Genomic DNA, 27,567 nt, shown 5'->3' on the forward strand with positions numbered 1-27,567 from the left:
AACATTATATGTTTTTTAAAATTCATTAAATAATACAAAGAATGCCTAAATGCTTAAAAATGGTTTTAAACGAATATAATACGTGACTAATCAAGTAAAACCGGCGTTCGAGTATCATGTCAAAAAAAGAGAACTTCTCACATAGAATTTCTCAAATGACTTTAACTAGCTCTGACCCTCAGGGTAGTTTTGGGTAAAAGCCGGAACTACCAAGCAACGCGATGAAAATACGATGAACCCTTAGAAAGCTAAAGGGTGTCAAAATGTACGAGTCATCGGTGTCGAAACGTAATTATACTACACGTAATTATACTACGCGTAATTATACTACACGTAATTATACTAAATGTAATTATACTAGTGTTTTGAAATGTTTCACGACCTCTCTCTGTAATATTGTAAAGATATTCGAAAGGCTATTCAAAAAGCTGTTTTATTGCGGAAAATGTTATAGTCTCTGCTGATTGCATTTTTATTGTTACAACAAATTATCGCATACAAAGATAATTTTGCGTTATTTATTCATAGTTTCGTATTTTGAGAATTAATATTAAAATAACACGCGCGGTAAAAAAAAATGCGTTCACAGAATAACGCATTATAATTCAAATCTATTAATTAATAATTTTCGGACGCGATATATAAATTTACTTCAATAGCCGAAAGTATGATCGATCAGCAGTGATTTCACTCTACTGCATATAAAAGATAAGACTATCATAACTCTGTTCTCTTTTGTAAACGCTCTTCCTTCTCCGTTTCATTATTCGATAAAGTCACAGACGCGGAAAGAGACGCAATCGTCGTCGACGGATGCGGGAATAGAGGTGAAATTCACGGGACGATACGGCTACGAGAGCAACGCGCGCATAAAGGGCACTTTCGTTAAATTATGCATAGCGCATGAAAAATTCCCACGACGAGCCGAGCCCTCGACTTCCACGGGCTGCATAAGGAGATTCACATTATCGTGCATGTGAATGACGGGAAGCGAGAGAGAGAGAGAGAGAGAGAGAGAGAGAGAGGCCGAAGGCCGGCAGCAGTATGAAATTTTTATCAGTGGTACACGGCGGAAAGCATGTCCGGAATCGGAACCGCTCCGTCCCCGAAGAGCAGCATTGCGAGAGAGAGAGAGAGAGAGAGAGAGCGAACGGAGCCCGCGAAAATTTCAAGCTTGACAGTATATTTAACATTCTCGCTTTCCTTGTACTAATTAAGTCGACATACTTCATTAACTAGTCCTAGACGCGACCGACGAGTTATTTTCAAAGCTACTCTTTGGTCTAATCATATTTCATCTAATATTCCTCGAACTAAAAGGCATCTGAAATTTAGATAGCGAAATATTCGTACACAATTTATAGATAGTATATATAACTAACGCTTTTAATATTCTTCTCATTTATTTTTGAAGCATTGAGCCGCCATCTTGTCCGTCTCTAATAAGGGATTATTTAATTTCAGACCGTTGCTAAAACAAATCAAGAATTCCGCGGAATCACACATCGTCCTGGACTGCTCGACCGAGAGAATCTACGACGTGTTGAAACAGGCGCAGCAGATCGGAATGATGAGCGACTATCACAGCTACCTTATCACTTCCCTGGTGAGTATACGAGATTAAATGCGATTAGCAATCGACTTTCCGTTCGTCGTAAGCCACCGGGTAATCCGAGGTAGACGTAAGATCCGCGAAATTGCATCAGGCGCGACCCTCGTAAGGCTAATTCGTGCGATCTTCATTATCTGCGCCATCTGCGGCTCTTCCAGTCTTCGAGAGAGGGAGAGAGAGAAAGGCTTGACGTTCTCCCAAAGGTCGAAGATCGATAACTTTACTCCCGGAATATTCGAGCCCCTCGTAAATTGCTGCTAAAACGACGAGAAATCGATTACCGTAAAAACGGTAGCGTTGGTCAGAGATTGCCATTAACTGTCATTGAACCGTCGTGATTGAAGATCTTAAACGTAGAATAGCTCGATGTAGCGTTAAATGGCCTTTGCGGTATTATTTCCGCAAATTTACTCGGTTATTATCTTGAGTAATGTAATAATCTACTTGATTCTCCTGTTCTACAGCTAAACAAATTTGAGGAATTTTACCAAAAATATTATTATTTCAGACTAAGTAGATTCAACAATGGCACGTAGTAAATAATACTACATCAACATTATATAATCCATAGAATACTCACAAACTCTTAGATCTATTAAAACAAACAACAATAAAAATTTAATTGCAAGACAGAAAATTTTCTGTTTGACGTGAAATATTAAATTAAGAAGGCACTAACATTTTACAGGTAATTCGATAATAAAATAAAAATTAACAAGTTATAAGTCTCATCGCGAGAGACAAATTAAAATACAAATTCAAAAAAAAAAATAATGCAAAAAATGTTGACAGATCATTCATTTGGTTACAATAGAATATGGGATGTTGTTTATAACAGCAATAAAGTATTAAAATTCGTTTATTCTAAGTTCTTCCGCAAACTTATAACGAAGATAATGAAAATATTATGCGAGCACAGGATGCGCAACTTGACAAAATATTCATTCAAAAATCTATAAAACATTAATATTATAACGAGATTTAGAGGAGTCTATTAAAAGCTATTAAGACTAGTCAAAATTTAATTGCAAGGTAGAAGATCTGCAGACTGCCGTAAAATGTTAAATGAAAAAGACATTAACATTTTACAGGTAATTCGATGATAGAATAAAAATAAGTATAAATTATAAATTTTATTGCAATAAATTAAAATATAAATTCAGGAAAAAGAAGATGCAAACATAATTTTGACAAATGATTCATTTTCTAATTTTCTTGACTGGAACGAAAGCTCACAGTTTATAGATAAGATCGCCATACGAGATATTATTTTTAATAGCAATAGAAAATTAAAATTTATTTATTCTAAGTTCGTCCGGAAAACTCGTAACGAGGATAATAAAAATGTTGTATGCGAGCACGGATGCACAACTTAACAAAATATTCATTAAAAAAGTTAAAAATTAAAATAAAAATTCAGAAAAAGAAGATGCAAAAATAATTTTGACAGATGATTTATTTTCTGATTTTCTTGATTGAAACGAAAGCTCACAAGTTTACTATAAGATTGCGAATATGGGATGTTATTTTTAGCAGCAATAGACAATTAAAATTCGTTTATTCTAAATTCGTTCGCGAGGCTCGTAACGAAGATAATGAAAATGTTATGCAAACGTAAGAAGCGCAACTTGAAACGTTCGCTCAAATGAGTAAAGGCGGAAGTAGTTAAAATTGGAATCTGTCTCAGGATAATTAGTAATTTACAACCGTCTCGTCGCGGCGACGAAGGCTTCCGAGAGAAGACATCCTGTCGGACGAGAGCTACGAGAAACCGTGGTCGAGTCTCGACGTCGACATTCGCGACGGCAATATAAATGATAAAAAATAAATAGAGCTTTAAACGGACACGCCATATAACCGCAAGCGACGTAATTTATCTTGGTGCATCCTCCCCCCTTTTTCTCTCCTACCAGATTTCAATTTAGATCCATTAAAATGTAAATCAGCGAGGGTATTTGTTCAAGCGCGCGAAAGAATCGAGCTTCTTCTTCCGGCTTCTTCACGTTGACTCCACGCGATGACGCTCGGTTTGCTTTACACAGGGTTCGTAAAACATGCGACAAATTGCGTTGATCACCTGGTATCAATTCATAAACGGACGGAGTTGACAGTCGCGGTTTGTAGATCCGTCGTAAAATTTATTCCTGCATGGATATCACTTTGACCCAGATACACCAGCGTAATGTTAAGAAATAATGTGGAAAACTACAAAAGGGAATACTACATTTGCGATGAATCTTCTTAAGTAAAATATTTTTTCATAAAACAAAATATTCACTGTATTGTTCTCTTCTACGACCATTTAAATTCGGTTGTTTTATCGTACCGACGGAATATTTTAACATTGATGATTGCAAAATTTTGTATGCATCTAATAAATTGTTAAACATGGAATAGGCTATTCATTTAACATTTGCATAAATTTAATTAATAATATAGTCTCTTAATGACTCCATTGTAAAATAGAATGCATCATGCGATATAGTACGTTTACTAACCGCGACTATTAATTAATTTAAAATTAAAATAAAAGATGCGCTACCCTCATTAATATTAATTGTTATTCATGCAAAAGAAGCACATAGCGAAAACAAATGAGCGTTTTTAAATAAACATTACCGAGTAAACGGTGCAATCTAATGTAGGGCGCGAAAAGAGGCGCGAGTGATAAATTATTAGACAAGTGCGACCAGATTTGTGCGACATGGAGGAGCTCGGAAGAGATGAAAAGGATAAGGTTGCTTAATAATTGCTTAGTGTCGCGGCTGATTTCCATCGCACGTGGGAATTTAAGCGGTGCCGTGCTCGATTCCCGAGACGATATGTCCCGAGTCGGAGACTATTTATTTTCACTTACGTCGGCCAGTCGTCAAGGCTCTCGGAGGGAAAAATTGGCCATCATCCATCAACCTGACCTTTCCGCAGCACGGTCAGGAAGTCTGCATAGCTGTGCTACACATAGGCGGATATGGGTACACACACACACGCGCATATATATACCTACTGTTGCGCGTTGTTTTCTCCGGGTGCGAAGAAACGTGGTGAGAGAGCATTAATGATTCTCGCTCGGTCACTGTAAGCTTGACTTTCGACGGATTACCCTTTATCGAATTAAGTTCGCCCCATGAAACGGTGATTTCGCAACGAAATTATGAACATTCGCCCTCCAGTACAGACGACTTTGTTTGAGGGAGATCGCGCGAATTTTGCAACACCCTTCGAATTTAGCAACGTCAAGATATGCGATTATTACGATTATTATGCCTGTAACTGTTACGTTGATTGTTATAGTCATTATGGCTTTGGGCGCCATTAAGACGCTTATTGCGGACATCCATCGCTTATACAATGATACGCCACTGGATTTTCGCCCGTTGCACCTTGGAACTCTCGAGCTCTCGAGTGGAAATATCCTGTTTCGTCCCGAAATAGAAGACTTTCCAAGCAAAATTTCGCTCAATAAGAGGGTACTTAACGGTCTTTAATCAGGAAACTGTGAAACCATAAAAACGTAAAGAAGTTGTTAATCAGAGAGGAAACTGTAAAATTTTTTAAATAAAATAACTTACGGAAAAGTTGAGTCTCCACTAAAAAAAGAAAAATAACACGTACAACTCTTTGCAAATATCAAAATAGAAATATAAATAGTCACTTAGTAAACTTGTAAAAATAATTCAAGATTTATCATATACTAAATCGATTTATTCAAATGTAAAATTCATTAAATAAAATTTTAATTTGAGAATATAATTGAGATTTAATTCATACGCGAATTTTTCATATAATTTAAGATAACCATAAAAATACACCTATCACGTCAATTTTTAACTCTTTACTTTTATCTACATAAAGTTTAAAAAATATGACCGCAAGAAAAATTATATATCACACTTGTTCTAAAAATTAAAAAATAGTTGAAAATAATTCCTATCGATCCATAATTGTCACGCCGAATAAATGCATAAATGTAGCGGAATACAAATTAGATATTTAAAAGTCTGCTGTAGGATAACTTTGACATATGACCGAACCAAATACAGTCGTGTATGTACAACGCAGTAATACACATCTCTACAATGTATAAACCATCTGTCAAACAGCTTCGACGATACTCTCTCCGCGAATATATATATATTCGCACGCGCCGGCTGTTTCCGTTTCAAACAAGTTACGAGCGAAACGAAAATTTAATGACAGATCCCGCAGCAGCGCAGTGTGCAATATACCGTGTGAAAAGCAATATTCTTCCCGGATCCGCATCCATATTCCGCGGACGCGATGATAACATATGTTGAGAATAAAGCCGGGTCCCTTTGTTACTTCGCTCCTCTATGTTACTCCTGCAGGTGAACGAAAATCCGATATCGCGCGTATATTTACACGGACCCTGTATCAAGACGAATAGAGACAGAGGAGAGGATACAGCAATCTGTTTTCCATCAACGTTATGGATGAAAAGTATCCGACAGATATTCATGCCGGCACCGCGCGACCATCGGATCGACTCGCGATCGATCAATAGTCATTTATGCGTGATATATACGCATCTCCACGTGAAAACGCGCGCGCGCACACTCTTCCGTTTTGCGATTTTGAAACGCGTGTTAATAAAATGTCATAGGAGACACACAGGACGTTGCTGCCGCTGCGAATCGTCACGCTGGAAGAAGTTGCACGTATATGCAAGCCAGGGTGCAATAATAGCATTCACACCGTTGCTTGTGTGTCCTCACGGAAGAGTTCTTCGAATTTTCCTCTCCGTTACTCTCGCTTTACCCAGCGCAACTTATTTCTTTTCTTCGGCGACTATAACTAGTACTCGCTACTTTTATTAAATTATGTATTAAATGGGTATCGATCAAAGAAAAAAAATCAAATAAGTGAAGCAATGATTTTCCAATCAATAGGTAGTCGTTTTTTTAGAAACTTTTGATTAAAAACTATCCAAGTGCTACACTTTCCTCGAGATATTTTCATTCATCGAAAATTTCTTTATGTTTTCCCTATATGTAATTACTTCATTAAGGACAAGTCAAAAATGTTACATATTGGCGTTTAACTTTTTATTGAATTATGAGTACAATTATTAATTAGTCTACATAATAATCTTAGAATTGATGATACTTCGAAAATGCTTCTCTTAACGTTCTTTCCGGAGATTAATAATCGCAATGACCGATGCAGGAGTAAAAAGAAGTTTCGTAAATTCGGTTCGCGTTATCTGCAACTATGGTGCGTTATTGTACGTGACAAGTAGGATTTCGATGTTGCGACGTGTCTCGAAGGAGGACAGACCGGATGTAGCCGCGGGCGAGATGATGATCAATCACCAACGAGGCGGTCAATCGATCCGGGTGACATCGGGAACGTGGATACGTCGCCAAGTGTGTCGATTCACTCGCGAAGACAGCAGATCGGGAATATCGGACTTATCCATCATGTTCCCGTATATGCGGGACAAAGGATAATAAATGGCCGCGGCGGCGCGATTCTCCGCGAGTATTCGAAAAGATGGGAACCGGGATGCGCCTTCGAGCTCTGCATGCGACTTTAAATCACGTCGGACCCGCCAGCGTCACTGATACAGATACCAGCCCGCATGAAGCAGATCCTTCTACGCTCGAGTTATCTTTATTCCCGCTGATAGCTACTGAATACATCACGAATAATGCAAACTCGCACATTCTTCATGTTCACGTTGTGTTGTCGATCGTGGCGAAAATAAATGACGATACATTGTATCCTATAATATATTAGAGTAATTCGAGACAGAGAGATACACACGCGATGAGAGTGATCGATCTATCATACAATTTATCAAAACGGGTATGAAACAATTATTGCGCTTTAACTCTCTTACCGAAAACATTATTCTAATTTTGTAATATGTTTGCACCCACGGTAGTCATTTAATTTACTTTCGCAAGTTTGACGTACACAAAGTATATTTCAACTTTACTCGTGTGTAGTCGGTTATTAATATTCTTTCAGTGTAAAATAATTTTGACGAATGAGTGCATGCACAGAATATTCCACTGTCTGACAGCGCTAAATATTTTTTAGATACCGACACTTCATGATTTCTTCATAAGATCAAATATATTGCGTTACATCTCATAGTAATAAAAAATTTAAACCTAAAAATTAGTATTTATCAAATACGTGATTACACTATTTATTTGTTACACTATTTATTATGTACGTCAGGTAAATTAGGTATATTAATTTTAAAATTGTTTGTCATTAACAAACATCGCGATTGCCATGACATGTAAACACGCACCTACGAATTTACCGAATGTAGTCGTCCAAATAATTGAAAAACAATGGGATATACATATGTGAAAATGTTTTAGCAAAATATGTCAGATTATGTGAGTAGTTTTCTGTTTCCGCAAATGTAACATACAATGTTAAATTATTAAAATTAAAATAATTTTTAATAAAGAGTCTTTAATAACAAATAATTTTAAAATCAATATATAAGCAGAATAAACACGCTCATAGCTTATATAATTTTCTGGTGCGTTATACATCCACTGGAAGCTTTATAAATTAAATTACAAATTAAATATCAAAAGTAATAAGTGTAATCTATCAAAACAATAAGAAACGATATATAGAAAGAGAACAATGTGAATGCTTTTTCTTTTAACAAATCGAACATAATTTTTGTACTGCAGTAACAACTGGCAAATCTCTTATAGAAAATGTTTCAAAACAAAACATCAAATTCTCTTTGAAAAGCACACAAAAAAAGAATCGCCCAGCTTTATGAAATTCGACATCTGTCAAAGTGATTAGGACCCTACGTTTGAAACAAGTCATAAAACATTAATTGTAAGAAGATTTTCTAAAATATCATTGGCTTTACCATGTGAATCCAATTGAGATTTATTTTGCACGACTAATCAATTGTAAATTGTAAAACAGAGTTTCAGAAAAAAATATATTCCAAATTAAAAAATTCTTTATTTATTTCAAAATTTACTTCGTAATTTTTATCATTCTTTCTTGGCGTTAAATTTGATTTTAATTAAAAATGTAGAAGAAATTATCAATTATTATTTATATATTTCAATTTTTTTAGAAGAAAAACTAATATTTACGATCAATAGAATCTTCTATAACCGAATAAATATTCATATAAAATGTAATAATACATATAAATGTATAGTACATTTAAATATAAAATACATTATAATATATATATATGTACACAGAATGTATGGTATAGCTAATATAAAATTCCATGATTTAGTACGGAAGTATGTGATAATAGGAATTTATGTCACGACTGATCGAAATTCTCCTTTCAGGACTTGCATACCGTCGACTTAGAAGAATTCAGGCACGGCGGGACCAATATCACTGCCTTTCGATTAGTGGACCCGGAGAAGCCAGAAATCCAGAAGGTAATCCAGGACTGGATCTACGGTGAGAAGCGCTATAATCGCGAGCTCGATATGGGACAGAACAGCAACAAGGTAAGGTGCAGCTCGCGGAAGAGAGTTAGTAACAGTAGTAACCGGGAATGGATCGCCCTGCCGTATTACACTGGTTATATTGAAGCCGTTTATTTCGCCGATGCCGATATTTCTGCTCTCAAAGTTCTCTTCGGGCATAAAGTATAAATAATATGTGGCGCGTAAGATATATATGGCGTCGCAGAGTGTAAACATAGAACGTTATGTATGTAAATGTAAAGATCGTTCTACGACAAAATATGTTCCCGTCCTTAAAGCGGCCGCGCGTCTCACGTAATAACACTCTAATTTCGCATTCTTCGCGCAAGCCTGTCTGACAACCGCATCGATCTACTTCTCCGTTCTTTCGTTCGTAAGACTTAGCGGAAGCCAACTCGCGTTCTTTGACGTAGCCGGAAATAAGTACGTAAGCGAAATAATTGAGTAATATCCTAGTTTCGAAATTTGACTTGTTGTCACAGAAAAATTAAATTTTTAACAAATACTTTTTTCATAAAAATGCAAATATCATAGAAAATCGACTATCGAGCTCGAGTCCTCTTTTCGCTTATTGTCAATCAAAAAGTAACCCCTGTCGATTATTTGCAACGATAATGTAATGTAAAAAGAGGCCGAATCTTCTAACTAAATATTGAACAGCGAATACTAGAAATTAAAATAGATAATTGTGTCTGTCAGAATAATCGCAATTTTCGGATAGTTAATTAAGTAATTAAAAATAAAATAATGTCAGTAATTTATTACATATGTAGAACACTTCATATATTCATATGTAGAACATTTCATATTAAATAATTCGAAATGTTTTGTGGCCTCGTTTCAATTTATAAATCTATTAAACATCAGGAAATATCATACACGTAGATTAAATCATTCCGATCAAATTTTCGATATGAATAAATTAATATCAAATTTGCCAAAAAGCTTACTAGAGATAATATGTTTCTGGTATATTTTGCATATTTACTGTGGAATTATATAACCATTAAGAATATACAGATATGGATTTATACGGATATAACTGTTCTCTTTATACATATATCGTCTACCAAAATCAAATCTAATTAAAATCAAACTATTTAAACCTGAGCACAAAATGATTTCTAAGAATTTTCAAGTGTGTACTTGGAGAACTTTTTCTATTTTCAAGCTAGAATTTATAATAAAAATAGAAAAAAATTTGCCAACATTTACGGATCGTAAACTCAACATTTTGCATACGTGTAAAAACATCATTGTAATTATTTATTTAAAAAATATTATATTTAATATCTTTTACTCCAATATAAATTGCATAAAAGATCTATCTAATAATAAGTATTAGTGTAAGATAAAAACTTCATGTCAAATTTTTAGACAATTTAATAATGAGTAATAACAATAAAAAAAATATATTTTTTAATCACTTGAAAGAAAAATGTAATACTGGTATTCACAACGTACAGCATATTCGTAATACACTAATACTCATTGAAAGTAAAACATAATGCACAAATCATTCATAATATTATATTACACAAATCATACCCGCAATGTAATATTATACTACGCGATTAATATAATATTAATACAATATCGAAATTGTACAAGCAAATTGCCTTTAATTTTACATCTTCTCGTAAAATCACGAACGCAAACACATTTCTGGTTTTATGTACCTCTTGAATTTGTAAAGATCAGGTCAGGCAGAATGTAATAGTCCATGCGTAAACACGATTTCCGCGTTATTCGTAGATGCGGTTTGCATACTACTTTTTTCACTTTTTGTAAGCCGATTTCAAGTACAATCCGTACGAGAACGTCGCGCGAACTCGTAGTGCAGAGAATTACGTGTACAGTTTACCTACTTCGACGAACACATATTCTGTACATGTAACGGCGTAATGAAACGGCGGCAAATTAATCGGTACATAGGTATATACACGTGTACATGAGAAAGTACACGCGAGTTTCGCAGACTTCCATTAGGTGTCGACATTTTATTGGACGTATCGATTAAGTCGATATACAGACCTGGATGTATAGCGTTAACATGAGACTTAGCGCTCGTTTCCTCTAAAAGATTTAATAATTCAAAAGATTTTCATAAAAGCAGACGTTACAAAATTACTCATTAATAATATCTGAAAATAAAACGTTCTGAAAAAAGTATCTTTAAGTTTAACTTTTCTTGAAGAACCAACATTAATTTTCGATATTATGTGGAATTTTTGTATGAATTTGTATTGTTTTAATAATTACTGTAATATAAAATACTGAGGAAGACTGCGTGCGGTTGAAACGTTTATTTTATAATGATTGTAATTTTCGTTTAAGTTTTAGTATAGAATGTTTGTAACTTTCACATAATGTTTTATGTTCAGTTTATACATGGAATAAATTTTATTTGACAGAACAACTCTAATAATTACTCGATAAGTTGGCTTTTTATCTATCACTAGTTGCATATACAATATACGAGCGAAGATTTGTATTAATTGATTTTTTAACTTTTCTTGTACTAAAAGATTTATTATTATTATCATCACAATATTAAAATATATCTTAATCTTTTTCTACTAAATTGAAAATATTTTAAAAATTTATCTTCAACATAATGTTCACGTATTGCATTATTATAGATAAAAATTTATTTCTATTAAATGATACTCATTGAATGAGAAATAAATCGATTTAAAGACAAATTGTATGTTTGTCGATTCGTTAATTATCCTGCATTTCCATAATTAATGGTGTATAATTATTAGAGAATGATTACTATTCATGATATCTCGAGAAATATATCGAATAATCATAGTCTCAGCTTCTTCCTTCATTTATCCATCAAGATTATTTCCAAGATTATTGCTTTCATTCTTGTTATTGTTCCATTTATATTCGCCGTTTGCAACTCTATTATGCTGCTGTATATATTACGTTTGTTTTGTATATTTTACATGCATTATGTTACCGGAAAAGTAACAATACATATACATAAAAGAATATGCTTCTTTACAAACAAATAAGCATACATTAAATATTTCAAGAAAAAGCATTTCTTTTACTACTTTTATCTTCATATTTTGCTTTACATTCTGCTAATTAAACGTATACTGCGTTGGTTCTATTTTAAACTTAAATAAGGTTCTTCTGTAATGCATGATGAATTTCTTGCATAATAAATAATGCTCTTGTATCAGTATATATTCCCATAAAATTTCACGAGTGTAATCTAATCGTATAAAATTGGAATTACAGTAAACTCATATATAACTCTTCCAATAATACGAATTCATGTATAACGCGGTAAAAAAAAATGCGATAGATCTCATGTGAGTAACATACATCATTCTCATATATATCGCGTTAAATAAATTTCAAATTTTGCGTTTCTCTAAATAAACAACGTATTTCGAATTTTGTATAATCCATGAATACCGTATATCCAACGTGAGTGGGATCACATATATCGTTCGCGTTACACAATTTAAAAATGTTAAGAGTGAAAAATCCCCCTTGAATCTCTTCCAGAATGAACTATTGCTAGTACCGTAAAAAGAAGCAAATACCGAAGCGCCAATTCGCGAAAAGCGAATTATATCGTCCGTCGCATCTGGCACGGCATCAACTGCAGAAAAGTTGAGGAACGCGAATCCGTACGTTCGGCTATTTCGACGGAAGCAACATCTGCCGCGTCCAGCGCGTCCGGGCCCTTAAAAAGGCCAATTTGCTCCGACACGGTTGCACGTTCGCGCAAACTTTTCAACAACTTTTTGCCGATGTTCTGCGGTATACGCGTAGCTGCAGCATCCTGTACGAGAATGTGACAGATCTCCTGCATCGTTCGTTGCAATAGCGACATTATTCCGCAAAAGATGCTCTCTCACGTCGTTTACCTTTTTCGCGCGAAAGCCGAAATATCATTCGAACACACTAATATTTACCCGGTTGCCAAAGCGTTCGAAAATAGTGATTATTTTTGTAGCACTTTATTTTCGTGCAATTTATGGTTTAATAATAGATATTGTTTATACGTGTGTAATTTTTTGCAATACTTTGTGGAAGAAACGATGTATTTTTTTGTAATTTTTTTATGGATTTTATATTTTAAACCGCATATTGCTAAGCTTCAATACATTCGCTGTTTGATGTAGTGTGTATTTATGTCTCTACAGATGTGACGCTACATCAAAACCATAAGATAAAACTGCAGATTTATGAAGCTATAAAAACGTAGTCATAAAATGTATTAAGTATTGCATTTTTACAATGTATATAGGATTATAAAGAAAATATAGCAAAAAAATAAATGTTAATATGTTGGATAATATAGCATATTTTGAAAATGTCGATCTTATTTGTGTTACACAACTTGTAAAGTTTATTAACATGACGTATTAAAGCAATTTGTTGAATTTTAATTAAAATTATGTAAGTAATTTAACTGAAGATGCTTGAAACGATTTGCACACAGACAGAAAATATATTAAAAAGAAATATTACATATAGGATTTTTAAGTAGAAACGCAAATGCGTATAATATACAAATAATATAAATAACATAAATTTAATAAAATTTAATTTATATCTTATAAAAAATAACTAATTGCAATCCCCCGACGAAATAGCTTCAGACGTTTTAAGGACACCATAAATTATCCATCTTTTTTCCATCTTCTTCTCTTTATAATTTCAGAGTAGTTCCATTTTTCTTTTATTTTTTTTTAAAGCACCCTCACCCGTTTGATCTGTGACCTGTTCATAACACGGAGAAAATGACTTCTCGTATCATGAATACGGCAAATGCATATATATATATATATATATAGACATATACAGAAGACAACTTATTACATTTCCAATCGCTATTATATTGATATACGCCGTGACCTGATAATAAATAAAAAAAATATCTTATTTTCATGTTCAAAACTTCTCTCATCCTCTTTCTCTCTTTCTTTTGTATCTTTAATCTTTCGATTTTCTTAATACAACTAATTCATTAATATATAGATTACTATATCATGTATTTGAAAAATAATACTTCTAAGAAAACAAAGTACAGACGAAAATCCAATCAGTATTTGTTTAATTTCTCTGTACATTCCTTAATTAAATCTATTTGCAATGAAAAAATTGCTGTTTTTTAAAGACGTGTTTATAAATATTGTATTTTTTACCGCGTGCAGCAGACGGATAGAATTTGTGGTGTTTTTTTCTCTCGTAGTGAGGAGAAACAGTCAATAGTTCACGGAAGATATATCATTGTGACGATGGATAGCGCGTCTTCACTTACTCGCTTCAGCGAGAAGAGGACAATGAAATGCCGATACAAAGAAACACTCGGTCTCTTGTAAAATCTGACAAAATAAAAGTTATAAAATCGTCAATTGAAAGCCGCGCGAAGTGAATTGCCACCAAAGACTACGGCGCGCCATCCATTTGTGGCACGCAAAGAAACATCAGTAATAAAAACTTTCTCAATTCGCCAGTTTCATCAGGCACAGTATCGCAGCTTTACGCGAGACGCCGACTATTAGACTTACCACTACTACTATCTCAAAAAATCAGAAACATCGCGGTACAACCGCGAAAAAAAAGAACAAGTGAACTTCTTAAATCAGAATTCAAATTCTTAAGTAAGATCGTACTCTCTCCATGCTTGACATCTATTAATGAAGAAAAACTTGCCAGACATTTAAAGTTGTAGACTTTTAATGTTTCGTTGATAATAAGTATATATTTGTTGACTTTGCGTATTATTTCATTGTTATGTCATCATACCATTATTATCCAAAACTTGGTAACAATATGTGACGAATCTGTTTCTTGTACTTTAGTTATACTTATACATTGAAAAAAATTATTAAATTAATAAATATTTATTTCAATACTATATACCTATTTGAAACAAATATTTATCTGTTTTGAAAAGGATTTTCTTATATCAAATAAATATTTTTCACATCGAATCAATATTATTGGTTTCAAATAAATTATTTATTAGGCAGTATTGAAAGAAACATTTATTCGAATTCAATAAATTTTTTTCAGTGCATTGGGAAGCATTTGGGAATAATTTATCGATTATTTTTCTTTGCTAATAAAATTGGATGTTATCTCAATTAATTCTTTGAAATAAAATTGAACATTTAACTTTGAGAAAAGTATACACTAATCATTTACAAGTTGTAGAAGGATTAAGACAAATCAGATTTACTTAGTAAGTAGTTACTTGAGAGTGAACTCAAATGAACAAGACGATTTCGTTTTCTCTTCATATATACGAATGAGAGAACATTTTCCGTCAAGATGTCCTTATAGAATGAATCCCTTGAAGACCGTGGAATCGACGGAAAACCTCTATCTCTAGATGGGCGCCTGTATTCATGGGAAATTTATCAGCAAAGGGCAAATTCTAGGGCGTTTCCACCCTCAAGCCGACACGAGGCTGGTTACCGCCAAGAGGGTGGATTATCCGAGCTGCACAATGGCCGCTAGGTTTGCGGATTCCTCTACGGAAAACTCACAGGGCTAAGAACATCTCGTGCATTCAATTCTTCAAGAAAGCATTTCGCAATTTTATTATATTCTCCTGAATATCCTTCCCATTCAATCGTACTCGAGCATTTTATCGCTTTTGTGAAAACTGTGATTTATTTACTGATAGCTAAAACTTGTTTTTTAAAGAAAACTATTAGATTAATAGGTTTTTTCAAGATTTTTAATGGACTCTGTGAATTTATTTAACGATATGTTCATATCCCTTTTATATTCATTTAAAATTGGTTTTATTGAAAGATATTTCACTATATAAACCGCAACTGCAATACATATATTTCAAAAGAGACAGAAATTTCCTATAGATGAAAATAATATCAATTTATATAATTGATCTATTTCGTCAGAATTTGCAGGTATATTTTCTCAATTGACTCTTAACTGGCAAATCCATGTACACATTACTTTAACTGAATAGTATGTTACGTGCGTAATCAAAGGATATACGAAACATTAAATAGGCATCATTGAACCAATTGAGAGATGACTCAGCCCCATTGAATCCATCCGCGTCTCTGCCGCGTCGCGACGCGCTGTCATTCAAAATTTAATAGCAACGTTACGTAATCGCGTTGTTGCATAACGAACAATCACGTTTGGCCAAATTCCGTAACGGGGATATGTCTGTCGTTCGGGAGAATGTCGACAATCCTATTACGAGCGCGTCAAAGTCAGGCTAATTAACTCAATCGCGTATTCAAAGCCGACGACAAACAAACGGACAGTATATTGATTTGATTATAGATGGGATATATATGTGCATATGTGTAGCGAGGGTAGGATCGTTAGGATAGAAGTAGCGAGTTATTCAAGACTTGTGCGTGAACTGCGAATAATTTTGCGACATCGTTCAGTAGACTTAAACTTATATCCTACTAGTTAGCAATTATATTCGTATTTTCAGCTTTTTTATGTAAATAATTAAAAGACTATTCTATTCTAAAATTGTTGCTTCTATTATTCAATTAACGTGCCATGTTAATTTGACTTTTTATATCTACAATAAAGTATATTTTTTTAAACCTTCCATAAAAATATTTTATAAATTAAATATTAAATTGTATTTTTTTTTCACGCATGCATGGAACAGAATAATCTCACAACTATAAAGGTAAGTTAAACACACGTTTGTTATAAATAGATAAAAAAATATTAATTATAACAGTTATAATTGTCAAAGTTTATTGAATATAACATGTCCTGAGAAATAATATATTCCCTTTCTATGAGATTTGTAACAAAATGTTGATATTAGTAATTGCTCGTCTATATAAATTTTACAATGATAAAACTAATTGGTTATGTGTGAATTCTATCAATATACACATCAATTAAAATAATTGGATTTATTTTTTATATTCGTAATTAATTATTTATGAGTAAATTATCGGCAAAATACAAGAATGTTCAATCAGTAAATCGATTCGATCATAATTACCAAAAGCTAATACAAAGTTATATTAAATTATACGTTCGTTGCTGGGGGCGTGTGAAAAATACGTTGTGCTACGAAATATCATGACACATTGTCGTTTTTCAAATTCTCAAAAATTAAAAAAAAAAAAATTTATAGATATAAAATAATTTGTCAATAAAAAATTAATTTTACATGAATTTTATATTACGAAAAATTAATTAGATTCTAAACTACTTGATATAAAAAGAAAACGAACGAATCAATGCGAATGCAAATTAAAATTTAATTACATTCTTTTTAAACAAAAGAAGACTTGAGAAAACTGTGGAACTATTTACGATTCCGATTGTAACTGCATTCCGAATGAATTTTTCACTTGCTCGTGAAGTATCAAAAAACTATAGAAACCGTTTTAGATGTCATTTAAATTTTTCTCTGATATAAAACCAATAAAAAACAAAGTTATTTTAATAAGAAATCTTTCCGAATAGTTAATGCGACAGTTCGCCACAGATGACAGAAAAAATGAAATTCTACCGATCATTAGACAATTAAACATTCGGAATATTGATATCGTTTAATATGCAATTTCAAGGTAATTCATGTATTCAACTCTGTCTTTTTCTCTTGTAAATGATGTGGGTAATAAATAAAGTTAGGGAAAAGTGTGACTTCTTCATGGAACTTCTATTTGACCGAAACTTTGGCGTATCTATATAGTATAAGGAACCCTATGGTCCCTTTATATTGGGAAACATGTGAATCGTATACATTGACTTGTCCCTCCGTAAATACGCTTTCCGGACGAGGCCTCGTAAAATCCGGTAAGGATATTGGTTGTCCCGAATATATCGGAAGGAATGTACAGCCACGGCGCGATATCTAAGATGATACCGCTTTTACAGCGACAGTATCGCGGGGATGCCGTGCGCGCGAGTTACGAAATATAAATGTCGGGGAAACAGAGGCGCCAATTTGCCGTGAAATCCTCCCAGGAGCTGAGATTTTCGTTCTTTCGTTTCCCCCGCTTGCATTGGCGCGGAAACGGGAATTCCCCGTCGGATCTCCACCTACAAATACGATTCCTCTCGAAGAACGGCAGATTTGGGATCTAGCTTTTCCATTCTTTGTCACGTTCTTTGATAATTTCAATATCGTCAGCGTAGAATTGCGATTTCGCTTGAGATAGTCTGGAAATCGATGACATCAAATATTTCTCTCTGATATCGGACACTTTAATAATGTCGCATATCTTTTTCTCTGTTATATATAAGATGTTTCAAAAATTTATAATATAACAGAATAGTATATAATGATAATAAGTTTCCGATCGTGTTCAATAAATTGGTATATTGAGAAATATATTAAATTCTATAAGTAAGCTCATACGCAGAAAATTAAATTATAATATCTTTTCTTTTGTCCAAAACCTTATTATCAATCTTATTATCATTTTCTAGAATATTCAGTATACAAAATATGTAAAGCGACATGATCATAAAAAATATCAATCACAAAAAATATATGTTATAGTTAGAGAAAAGATTACGCGATCAAAATAGCTATTCTTAGATGGAAAAACGCTGTACACCTTCGGCTTCTGTCTCGCAATTTATTTCAACTCGCTACGACCGGAGATACGGCGACCTTACAAAAAATAGTGCATGCTCGCGCGGGCGAATCTCATGACAGCGAACAGCTGATCCACTCACGTGTCGACTCCGTCCGCTCACATGATCGAGTTGTACTACGCGAATAGTAAGCGCAATCTGTTTCCACTGTTCTCGCCTTCCATACACATTCATGACTATTCATTCATTAATCAAGCGGACGCGCTTTTTTAATTTTATAGAAGATTTTAGCAAAAATTGAAAATCTCGTGGAAAGTTGACAAAGACGGATCTTTAGAATTCTCGATTGCGATCTTTTTTCAATTGTTCGGTATAAATATTTTCCTGCATTCCCTTCTAAAATATTTCTACTTTGTTACTTTGCGTGAAATAGGTATCTTGCACAAAGCACATCTCTGTCGTTGATGACATTTTGTCATGTGTCTGCGATTCACAGACTGAAACATCCTTACTGTACGATGCCGTCCATCTCTTCGCCAAGGCATTGCACGATCTCGACACGTCTCAGCAAATCGATATCAAGCCGTTATCCTGCGAGTCAACAGACACTTGGCCTCACGGATATTCACTTATTAACTATATGAAGATCGTAAGTAGCATTAATTAGAAAAATATATGCATCTTGAAACATATTGTTCTTCTTATTTTTACGTTATCTAAAATGTAATATCAGGTTATTTTAATATGTAAAATAATTCTAATATCTTCCAATATACACGTTAGAAAAAATTTCAAGAGGTTCTCACGTATTTATTTAATTTCTTAAATGCACTTGACACTTCTTGACACTTCTTTTAAATGGAAAAGATATGTCTTCATCATTATTAATTAATATTTTCTCATCATACTTTTATCATGAGTAATATAATTTTTACATTAAGTATATTTTAAATGCATTATTTTCATATTAATTAAAAAAGTGAATATAAAATAAGCCAATTACATTCTAATACTGCGACGTCTAATTAATTACATTAGTTATATAATAATAGATTTAGAGATAGCAAATAACATGTTTCGAATCAGCGCGATTCTTTCAAATTTTTATAATTAAAATATTATCGGTCTATCAACCTCGTGTAAAACGCGCACGCATCAAACTTGATGATATAAAAACAATGTTTGTGTATCGGTGCAACTATCTTCCGCATGATTAGTATACGCTTGTATTATCCAACGCAGAAGCAGGTTATCGCGAATGTACTACACCAGGGAGAAATTAATTTTGCAAAATTATGGGCATCGTCGATCGATCGCACCGACAACGTAATAAGCCATTATAACGATATGCTTAATCCGACCTATTCGCTTCGCTCGCCTTCTACGCATCGCTCATTAACAAGCATCATGAGTCTTGTCATATATGTACATCATGCGGAATGCACCATAGATCCATCCGTCATTCTGCAACGCATAAATCATACATATATATATAGAGGCTCTCTCATTTTTCTCTTCTTATTTCTTGTAACATCTCAATAAGAGATTACATTTTACAAATATGACATTACTTAATGAAAGCTTACACTTTTTAAAAATTTATAAATTTTTTTTATACTCAATATTAATGCACGGATATACGTAATATAAAATATTGTATTAAATTGATAAATTTTAAAGCCTATTATATTTAAAATCCTGCATACGAGAATTAACAGTATTATTAATATCGCAAGTAAATATCAGATATACCGCTTTGGCACAAATTTGCTCGTGCATACAAACTACTGATGAAACAATGAAAGCTAGATTAAACTCATTAATTTAATATCAATGCAGATTCTGTGGATTTTCCGGATGGCCCTTAATGCAAGAAACAAGATGCATGACACATATACAAAAAAGCGTGCAAAGCTAAAGAGAAAAAAAATTGATAAATATACGTGACACTAGCGCGAGATGCAGGAAATCACGCGAAACCCGGACGCATTGACTTTCCACGATCCGCACGATTGTTCTCGCAGAACAATAGAAAGTTACTCCAGTTTAAACGAAGCTGTCGCACCGCGCTGACAAATTGTCGTTCGCGGTTTTACCCCGGTGCATCTCTGACGCCAAGGCCTGCACAGACCCATAGGATGTATGCTGCGCAATGTATGAATTGGCGCGCGATATTCAGGCCAAATACGCGCAATAAAGTTCCTATAATCAATACGAGTGGCTCTCACAAAGATTCGCTTTTCGAAAGATTTGTTCAAAAAGACAACAGTTATTAAGCAAAATTTCGTTCTTTACACTGATATAAATTTCCTTTCCCAGAAAAGTTTATAGAAAACTTGATTCAAAATCCATTTAGCAAATTTATAAACAATATATATATATATATATATATATATATAACTTATAAATTATTTAAATGTAATATTTTGACAGACATCTTAATATCATTGTTAAAACATGACAAAATTTTATTATGTTATTAAAGAGAAATTATATTCTTTTTAAAAAATAAATTCAAAATATTGAGCCTTTTAAGACAGTAATAAAAAATTATTAAAAATATATATTTGGTTGTATTTTAAAGGGGAAAAATAAATTGAAAAAAATTGTAGTGATTAAAATAATGTATGCAAAAGATAATCTGCGCAAGTAATGCTACACAAGATTGTATCTCGCATTTGCCTTGGTGACGATTTGTTTATTCGTATGCCGTAACAGTGAATGCGCGGCATGCTCCAGCTGCTTAACGCCGAAATCGCACGTGGGATATGGTAACGCATTGCATCAGCACCGCGATACGAGTTGCCGTGAATATAAATACGCACTGCATGCAGGATACGAGGGAACTTGCCTCGTCATTCGCCGTGTCGAAATTGACAAGTATCAGAAGATATGTTCTCCGTGCGGAGGCGACTCTCATATGCAACCGTGACTGCGTACATGTCACGAACGAGCGAAGCCTGTCATGCAGGACGGGCTGAACGCCCTGACAAGGATCAGCAAAAATTGATGTCGATAGAATCAAGCCTGCGCGTGTAATTTTGATGAACTTGCGACTAAATCCGAATTATTATACGAAAAATGCGCAACCGTTTCGAATTACATGTGACGTTTCTAGGTTTTGTTTTAATAAAAAAAAAGAGACACATTTGTTCGAAAAAATATAGTTTTGAAAAAAGAATTTTATGTGTCTTTCTCATCTAAAAATAAAATTTTATCTAATGTGCTACAATATATTTTGGATATTTACGGCAATTCTTTTTTGAATTATAAAGACTAAAAAGAAATGAGACAATACGCGAAAAAAATATAAATAATTTACCATGTCCGCACGAATAATTTTTCAGCTATGAATAATACAATTATAAAGGCTTTCCTGAATAGAATAAAAGAGGAGTAAAAATGACAATAAGAGCCCAGCACAGGAAGTAGAGCGTATATATATTTAAAATATGAGTCATAAGTATAATTAAAGCGTACGTTTCGATCCTTTTTTGAATCATCTTTAGAGAAGTTATAATCAGAAATAATTAACAGAGATTACATATAAATATAATATTTGCGACACAGTCAAGCGAATAAAAAAAATTGTTGTATAAAGAATAATATTGAAGTTTTATCTCGTCATCAAGAGCATTAGCGAGTTCAAAAGTACATGTGAAACGTTTTTCGAGATGTTATTTCCAAGTTGACAGCCTGAGAAGAGTAAAAGAAGAGAAGAATCAACCGTGAGACTTCGTTACATATGCAATTTCAGGAAACGTTCAAGTTTTAAAGATACAAATTCTCGGCTATGACATCGTTTTCGTTTGAGAAAACGCGCTCTCATAAACTATGATAGAAACTCTTCTACTATAACGGGCTAAATCATAGCATAATAGCTTTCTCAAACAAAGATTTTGCGGCGAGTGATGTAAGTTACCAATTCGCGTTACATTACATCGCCGACAGTTTCTTACAGCAAACAAATTGTCCTATATAATCATCAACCGGGGGATGGTTTACTTTTTCGAAGAATTACACCATAAATCGTCGGTAACGCTAGCTGTATTAATCCTCGCACGTCAGGACTGAATTTAATTTCGCGATATTCATGAACCAGTAATTACAAGCAGTCACCGAGAATTTCGTCCGCAATTATACCGCGTCGTTTTATACGAATACACACATATGTACAATTGTAACTTGCAGGAAGATAGGAAGGTTCGGTTATCATGCGGAGCGTTAATTACTCGCGAATCGTTCTCTTTACGAATATCGCGACGAAATTTCCGTCTCAAAATGTTGCCGCATATTAATGCGTTTTCTGCGTCTCAATGTAATTGTGAACTATAACACCCGACACACTGCCGCCAGGCGCTCGCTCTAGCTTTATATACGTCAGCTTTACAAGCGGCAAATGTTTTGACAAACCCTATACGTATGTATGCGTAATACATGCACCGCGAATCTCGTCGTACTCCAGTTTACATAGAGAGAGTCTGGTGGTTCTCTCTGTTCAAATTTTCTCTGTTCAAGAAATCACGGTACGTCGAGTGTTTATACTGGCACCTACATATGTGTACATAACACAATTTATATAAAGCGAAATTATTAATCAGTTTTTCCCTCGACGGCGATAACAATAAAAACAGGTACGAAGTCTAAGGTACAAAGTTAGAGATTTACGTTTTAGGCAACATTTATGTGCCACGATTTTTGAGAACTACTGATTTACGGATATTGCGTATACAGTAAAACTGTTATTAATCGTATATTGGTTTGCTCGCGTATTAAATAGCATGTCGAGATATTTCGATTTAATGCGCATAAATATAATCTAGGCTGTCAACAATTTTAACATTATACATTTATAAATATGATATTAATATTCGGATATAATTTCGTGATTACAAATATTATTTAATAATAATTAGTAACAAAATTTAACATATTTACAAATATAACTTAATATGTATTTATGTTACAATATATATTATATTAACTGTTAAATGTATTTTCTTTACACTACATTTTAGGTGGAAATGACGGGGCTGACAGGTATTATCAAGTTCGATCATCAGGGTTTTCGCTCTGACTTTGTCCTAGACATCATCGAACTGAATAGCAAAGAGGGATTGAAGAAAATCGGTACTTGGAACAGTACCAAGGGTATCAACTTCACGAGGAGTTACGGCGACGTTTACACTCAAATCGTTGAAAACTTGCAAAATAAGACTTTTATCGTGACGACCATACTGGTGAGTAATGTTTCCAAAATATCTACTACAATCACTGCCAAACATATACACTGAATAAAACTTTTTATCTTTGAAAACAGGGATACTTAAATTCACAGTTTTATAAGTTTCCTAAAAGAGAGAAAGAAAGAGAAAGAATCGTGTACTATTTTATTCAAATGGAGTAAAAAAATCATACACCACTTTTCGAGTTCTTTAATAAATTCGATAGTATTATAATAACATCTTTTACGTCTCTCTTTTATCTTAGAAAAATTTTTTAAAAACACCTAATTAAATACAATATTTTAACTTATAAAAGAAGTAATAAAATTTAATATACATTTTTACATATATAAAATCTCCACATAAGATTTTTAAAAAATCTATATAAATTAGTAGTAAAATATCTCATCTTATTTAAACAGGATAGAAAGTATTTATGCTAATTTGACAGTATGTACATGTGGGAGTTAAAAAAATCCCCTGGAAAAGGAGGAATTAACCCGATGCATAAATTTAAAAAAACTTCTTTGCACGGTGCTTTAAAGTGAGATAAAATAGCGAATTGTGTATTCCGGTATCGAAGACGTCGCGCCTGTTCGCATCCACAAAAAATGGTTCGCGACAATCGCGCGGCGAGCTCGAAAATCGCTGCTTTAATCGAAGGGCGAACAAAACAGGAACGTCGCCGCATTTAAGCGGCAGTCACAGCGGGGGAAAATTTTTTTCTGTCCATTAGCGAAGAGAGCGTTCTCTGTGTGCTCGTTAGCTCTTCGCTTTCCTCTTTTTCTCCCGGAAAGGAAAGAAGATGAGAAGGACGGAAACACACCGTTGCCGGATACGCGCGGCTTAATTGAAGTTTTCACGGCGTGCTCGACTCGCATTACTTATTCTCGCGCTAATTGCGGCGACAAGTAATGTAGTCGGTAATGTATTAAGTACCTTGAAACTCGGGAAAGGAATGGTGGTACCAAGTTATCAATGGCAAAGTCGCGCAGTAAGAAGTAAGGGATGTGTCTTACGAGAATTATTCGCGTAAATACTCCGATGTTTCTTCAATCAACTTATCCGAAGCAAAATCCGTAGCTAAACGAATCATTTATAAGAACGTAGGACGCATTTTACGGTTGTCAAAACTTTAGAACAGCATTTTTCTGATGCAATACTTCTGAACTGTATCAATTATCACGTTTCTCCTGTTAGAAATAAATGTAACAAATAAGTTTATCGTATAGCTTCGCAGCTACAGAAACCTAAAATTATCAAAAATTATAATTATCCTTCTTTTTGCAGTTTTCAATATTAAATATTTTAGCATCTATGTGAAAAATTCAGATTTGTAGATAAAATTTTTTTAATATTTTCTTTAAACGAAATTCTTTAATTTTCAATATAATTCGGAATATGAAAACTGATAAATGGCTCATATTTATGCGCTATTTTTTGTGAGAGGGCAGGGATACTATACTGCATATATTATCTAGATACGATTCGATTTATTATTATAAGAGAGGAACTTTCCTAAAGAGACGCTATTGTGAATATTGTGTATAGTCTCTCCATGTATATCGAATATACTTGAATCTTGATATTCCTATATGAGCGTCGCCGAGATTACTTCTGCAGATATTATAACTCCACTCGCGGGCTCGAGAGCTTCACTGTCGAGAGCCATCGTTCGATAAATCCGACTGCTCGTATCGGTAAACGCGCAGCATCCTTTCAGATGCATATGTGCAGCACAGTGTTGACGGCAGCTCATTATCTCGCAGAGCGCGCCGTACTGCATGCGGAAGGACACGAGCGAGAAGCTCACCGGAAACGCGCAATTCGAAGGCTACAGCGTCGACTTGATTTACGAGATATCGCGGCTGCTTGGATTCAATTATACGTTCCGGCTTGTGCCGGACGGACGTTACGGAGGGTACAATAAGCAGACGAAGGAGTGGGATGGGATGATGAAGGAGCTGCTTGATCAGAAGGCCGATCTCGCGATCGCCGATCTCACCATCACGTACGATCGGGAACAGGCTGTCGACTTCACCACGCCGTTCATGCCTTTAGGTAAGAGTTAACGCTGCGACGTAGCGCAGTAAACATGCCGCTACATTTCCATGGCATCACATAAACATGTTATAAAGAGACGTAAAAAAATACTATGTTATGTGTAGTGTGAAATATTGCGCGAGATGGTATTATAATATTTTTATTGCCATTTTTATAGAACGATAAGTTGTTTAATGGCAAGCATTAGCAAAACTGGGAAAAAAATGCAAAAAATGTATTTTCAATCATATAACTGAAATGTTTCTACGTAAAGAAATGAATAATTTAAGAGGTTGCATTTAAAACAAGTAATATAAAATATGAAATGATAGAAATCTAAAGCATAATGCATACGACAGTCTTTACCTTGCATATCTCCGAAATAATTTAGTAAGAGCAATTTAGCGGACCATTATATGCTTTTGTGAGCCGTATGTGGCCGTAAAAGAACAGTGAAATAAATCTCACGAGTAATTATACTCGGTCCACTGTGTCCACACATCAATGCATTCTCTACTTGTAATCTGCGCCGTGGCTGAGCATAAAACGAGAATTTTGAATTTTCAGGGATCAGCATACTTTACCGCAAACCCATAAAGCAACCGCCGAATTTGTTCTCGTTCCTCAGCCCTCTTAGCCTCGACGTTTGGATCTACATGGCGACGGCTTATCTCGGGGTCTCCGTGCTCCTCTTTATACTAGCCAGGCAAGTGAAACCACTTTAAATTCCTCCGACAAAATGTCGTGATACTATTCGGGAAACTCGATCTTCTATTTAATCGATGCAAACTTTGTGCATCATCTCCTACCTAGCACGGTACATCAAGTTAAGTACAAGGAAAATGTGCAAACCTCTCTTCCATGATTTTTATACTTTTTTTTATTTAATAAATAAATTGTTTAGTACGGCGATTAAAAATTAAATTTATATCGATATTAATATCTTTTCTCTCTTGACTTTTAGAGCAACACAAAAACAAATTAGATACTTGACTCTATTTTTCATTTCAATCAGCTTATTCAACGTTCTTTTTATCGTTTCTGATATATATATATATATATATATATATATATATATATTTTAATTATTTATGCAAATTAATTATAAGCCCAACAAAAATGTCTCTTCGAATATAATCACAATATTATATCATATGCATTAAAATAAGTTTATCATAAAATGAACAAATCTTGGGCGAATTTTGAGATGAAGTTTGTCATATTAAAAGAGCGTGCTTGACTATTGGATCAGAACAAGTTTGGAACAATTGAGTTTAGATTCACACCGTACGAATGGTACAACCCGCATCCGTGCAACAAAAATCCGGATCGCCTGGAGAATCGCTTCAAGCTCCTTAACTGCTTGTGGTTCACCATTGGCTCCCTAATGCGGCAGGGTTGTGACATTCTGCCCAAGTAAGCTCTCTTTCACGCATCAAGATAGCAATCTTCATGCGCGCAGCATACATGCTCATTGCATTCGTTGTATGTTATACTCCTGATTATCCTCCTCGGCAAAACAAAAACAGTATTGCCTTTCCCGTGCATAAATCATAGGAGCGATCGATCACTAAGAAGTATAGACAGCTTGATAAATTGCTACGAGATGCTAAAATCAAGCTATCTTATTTGTGTCGATATGAGTGCAGAAACTAAATCAAATATTATACGT

General features: G+C 34.0%; 1 protein-coding gene across 5 annotated transcripts in view; it reads left to right on the forward strand.

Moving 5' to 3' along the window:
- The window catches only part of KaiR1D (Kainate-type ionotropic glutamate receptor subunit 1D), a 412,954-nt gene that overhangs the window by 373,647 nt on the left and 11,740 nt on the right, over positions 1 to 27,567 (forward strand). For 4 of the 5 annotated variants that reach the window (XM_085481707.1, XM_029309255.2, XM_029309257.2 and 1 more), the window contains 8 exons: positions 1,465 to 1,606; positions 8,932 to 9,099; positions 16,730 to 16,750; positions 19,124 to 19,276; positions 23,646 to 23,867; positions 25,622 to 25,913; positions 26,463 to 26,601; positions 27,174 to 27,311. In XM_085481707.1, the coding sequence (XP_085337833.1) occupies positions 1,465 to 1,606; positions 8,932 to 9,099; positions 16,730 to 16,750; positions 19,124 to 19,276; positions 23,646 to 23,867; positions 25,622 to 25,913; positions 26,463 to 26,601; positions 27,174 to 27,311 (1,275 nt within the window). The remainder of the gene's footprint in view (positions 1 to 1,464; positions 1,607 to 8,931; positions 9,100 to 16,729; positions 16,751 to 19,123; positions 19,277 to 23,645; positions 23,868 to 25,621; positions 25,914 to 26,462; positions 26,602 to 27,173; positions 27,312 to 27,567) is intronic. The other variant, XM_029309256.2, reaches the window with a different exon arrangement.

Source organism: Nylanderia fulva, unplaced genomic scaffold, assembly GCF_048542155.1.
Source record: "Nylanderia fulva isolate GAGA-0341 unplaced genomic scaffold, ASM4854215v1 Scaffold19, whole genome shotgun sequence".
Taxonomy (NCBI): Eukaryota; Metazoa; Arthropoda; class Insecta; order Hymenoptera; family Formicidae; genus Nylanderia; species Nylanderia fulva.